At 43.1% G+C, this 2,862-nt stretch overlaps 1 protein-coding gene across 1 annotated transcript; it reads right to left on the bottom strand.

Annotated features, from left to right (window-relative positions):
- Positions 1 to 246: 246 nt before the first annotated feature.
- LOC111811494 (TATA-binding protein-associated factor 2N-like) lies at positions 247 to 2,538 on the bottom strand. Its single transcript, XM_023698373.1, has 2 exons — positions 1,765 to 2,538; positions 247 to 1,691 (listed from the first exon to the last, which is right to left on the bottom strand). The coding sequence occupies exons 1-2, from the start codon at positions 2,474 to 2,476 to the stop codon at positions 448 to 450; spliced, it is 1,956 nt and encodes a 651-aa protein (XP_023554141.1). The 5' UTR covers positions 2,477 to 2,538; the 3' UTR covers positions 247 to 447.
- Between the last annotated feature and the right edge of the window lie 324 nt (positions 2,539 to 2,862).

Genomic DNA, 2,862 nt, shown 5'->3' with positions numbered 1-2,862 from the left:
TGCATGTACGTGGACCGTATGTATATATGTTAGAAGTAGCGCCTAAAGTCATTCTTGAATCGGTTTAAAATTCTACTACATGTTTATAGGTAACGGCTAGATTACATGTTAGAAGTAACATCGTCACATCATTTGTTCACAATATAAAAAAATTAGCATGAAAAATACAATTGTTTGTTAAAATAAGATTAACAAAAAGCTCTTATTTATTTATTTCAAGAGAAAGTACAAGAAGAAGAGCTCACATTTGAACATCCCAAAATTGTAACCATTCCCCATCTCTGTTATTTATTTTATTTTGAACATGGATGCTCATTTTTATTCCTTCATGATATTATCTACTATATGTTCATAGGGTAGTACTGAAAATGTGTTTCTCAAGGTGCATCGCTGTGTTCACCGTATTCCTCGCGCTTACCTCCGCCATATCCTTCATAGTTTTTTCCATCATATCCGTCGCGTTTTATCTTTGCCATATTCCTCGCGCTTATCTCTATCGTATCCCCCATAATTTCTTCCATCGTATCCGTCGCGTTTATCTTTTCCATATTCCTCGCGCTTACCTCCGCCGTATCCCTCATAGTTTCTTCCATCGTATCCATCGCGTTTATCTTTGCCATATTCCTCGCGCTTACCTCCGCCGTATCCCTCGTAGTTTCTTCCATCGTATCCGTCACGTTTATCTTTGCCATAATCCTCACGCTTACCTCCGCCGTATCCCTCGTAGTTTCTTCCATCGTATCCGTCGCGTTTATCTTTGCCATAATCCTCACGCTTACCTCTGCCGTATCCCTCGTAGTTTCTTCCATCGTATCCGTCTCGTTTATCTTTGCCATATTCCTCGCGCTTACCTCCGCCGTATCCCTCATAGTTTCTTCCATCGTATCCGTCGCGTTTATCTTTGCCATATTCCTCGCGCTTACCTCCGCCGTATCCCTCATAGTTTCTTCCATCGTATCCGTCGCGTTTATCTTTGCCATATTCCTCGCGCTTACCTCCGCCGTATCCCTCATAGTTTCTTCCATCGTATCCGTCGCGTTTATCTTTGCCATATTCCTCGCGCTTACCTCCGCCGTATCCCTCATAGTTTCTTCCATCGTATCCGTCGCGTTTATCTTTGCCATATTCCTCGCGCTTACCTCCGCCGTATCCTTCATAGTTTCTTCCATCGTATTCGTCGCGTTTATCTTTGCCATATTCCTCGCGCTTACCTCCGTCGTATCCCTCGTAGTTTTTTCCATCGTATCCGTCGCGTTTATCTTTGCCATAATCCTCGCGCTTACCTCTGCCGTATCCTTCATAGTTTCTTCCATCGTATCCGTCGCGTTTATCTTTGCCATAATCCTCACGCTTACCTCTGCCGTATCCCTCGTAGTTTCTTCCATCGTATCCGTCTCGTTTATCTTTGCCATATTCTTCGCGCTTACCTCCGCCGTATCCCTCGTAGTTTCTTCCATCGTATCCGTCGCGTTTATCTTTGCCATAATCCTCACGCTTACCTCTGCCGTATCCCTCGTAGTTTCTTCCATCGTATCCGTCTCGTTTATCTTTGCCATATTCTTCGCGCTTACCTCCGCCGTATCCCTCGTAGTTTCTTCCATCGTATCCGTCGCGTTTATCTTTGTCATATTCCTCGCGCTTACCTCCGCCATATCCCTCATAGTTTCTTCGATCGTATCCGTCGCATTTATCTTTGCCATATTCCTCGCCCTTACCTCCATTGTAATCCCCGTATTTTCCTCCATATNTATCCGTCGCGTTTATCTTTGCCATAATCCTCGCGCTTACCTCCGCCGTATCCTTCATAGTTTCTTCCATCGTATTCGTCGCGTTTATCTTTGCCATATTCCTCGCGCTTACCTCCGTCGTATCCCTCGTAGTTTTTTCCATCGTATCCGTCGCGTTTATCTTTGCCATAATCCTCGCGCTTACCTCTGCCGTATCCTTCATAGTTTCTTCCATCGTATCCGTCGCATTTATCTTTGCCATATTCCTCGCGCTTACCTCCGCCGTATCCTTCATAGTTTCTTCCATCGTATCCGTCGCATTTATCTTTGCCATATTCCTCGCGCTTACCTCCGCCGTACCCCTCATAGTTTCTTCCATCGTATCCGTCGCGTTTATCTTTGTCATATTCCTCGCGCTTACCTCCACCGTATCCCTCATAGTTTCTTCCATCGTATCCGTCGCGTTTATCTTTGTCATATTCCTCGCGCTTACCTCCGCCATATCCCTCATAGTTTCTTCGATCGTATCCGTCGCATTTATCTTTGCCATATTCCTCGCCCTTACCTCCATTGTAATCCCCGTATTTTCCTCCATATGCATCATCTTTACCATATCGATTCCCATAATTTTCAACACCATATCCTTCATAAGAACTTGTCAAACTTCTGGCTGCAGAACAAATTCCTATAACAAAGAAAAGAAAGAACACAAGAGAAGAAAGTTTATGGGAAGCCATTTGCAAGTGCATGTGAATGCTTGGAGTGGAAAGGGTGGGAGACTAAATAGGTATATATAAGGAGAGCATGGGGCTTAAAAATCGTTACTCACTCTGTACACGCAAAAGGCAGAAAAAGGGTTTGGCCCAAAATCTACGTGTAGGGCTACCGATCTTATACACATGATTTTGCAGCTCACCTTCTCCGCAGCTTTCATTTACTTCATATTACAAAATCACTGTGTTTATTCACTCCCAGCTTTCAATGCATCTCTTATTATAAGTTATATGAACAATACCAAATTTCTCTTCTCAACCATTTTCTTCAAATGAAAGCATAATTTAGTCATTCAAATCTGCATGAATCTACCCATTTGCTTCATATTTCTTATTTATATTTCTTTTTACCAATTTTAGTC

This window comes from Cucurbita pepo, chromosome LG15, assembly GCF_002806865.2.
Source record: "Cucurbita pepo subsp. pepo cultivar mu-cu-16 chromosome LG15, ASM280686v2, whole genome shotgun sequence".
Classification (NCBI taxonomy): domain Eukaryota; kingdom Viridiplantae; phylum Streptophyta; class Magnoliopsida; order Cucurbitales; family Cucurbitaceae; genus Cucurbita; species Cucurbita pepo.
This window is presented reverse-complemented; position numbering and strand designations above follow the sequence as displayed.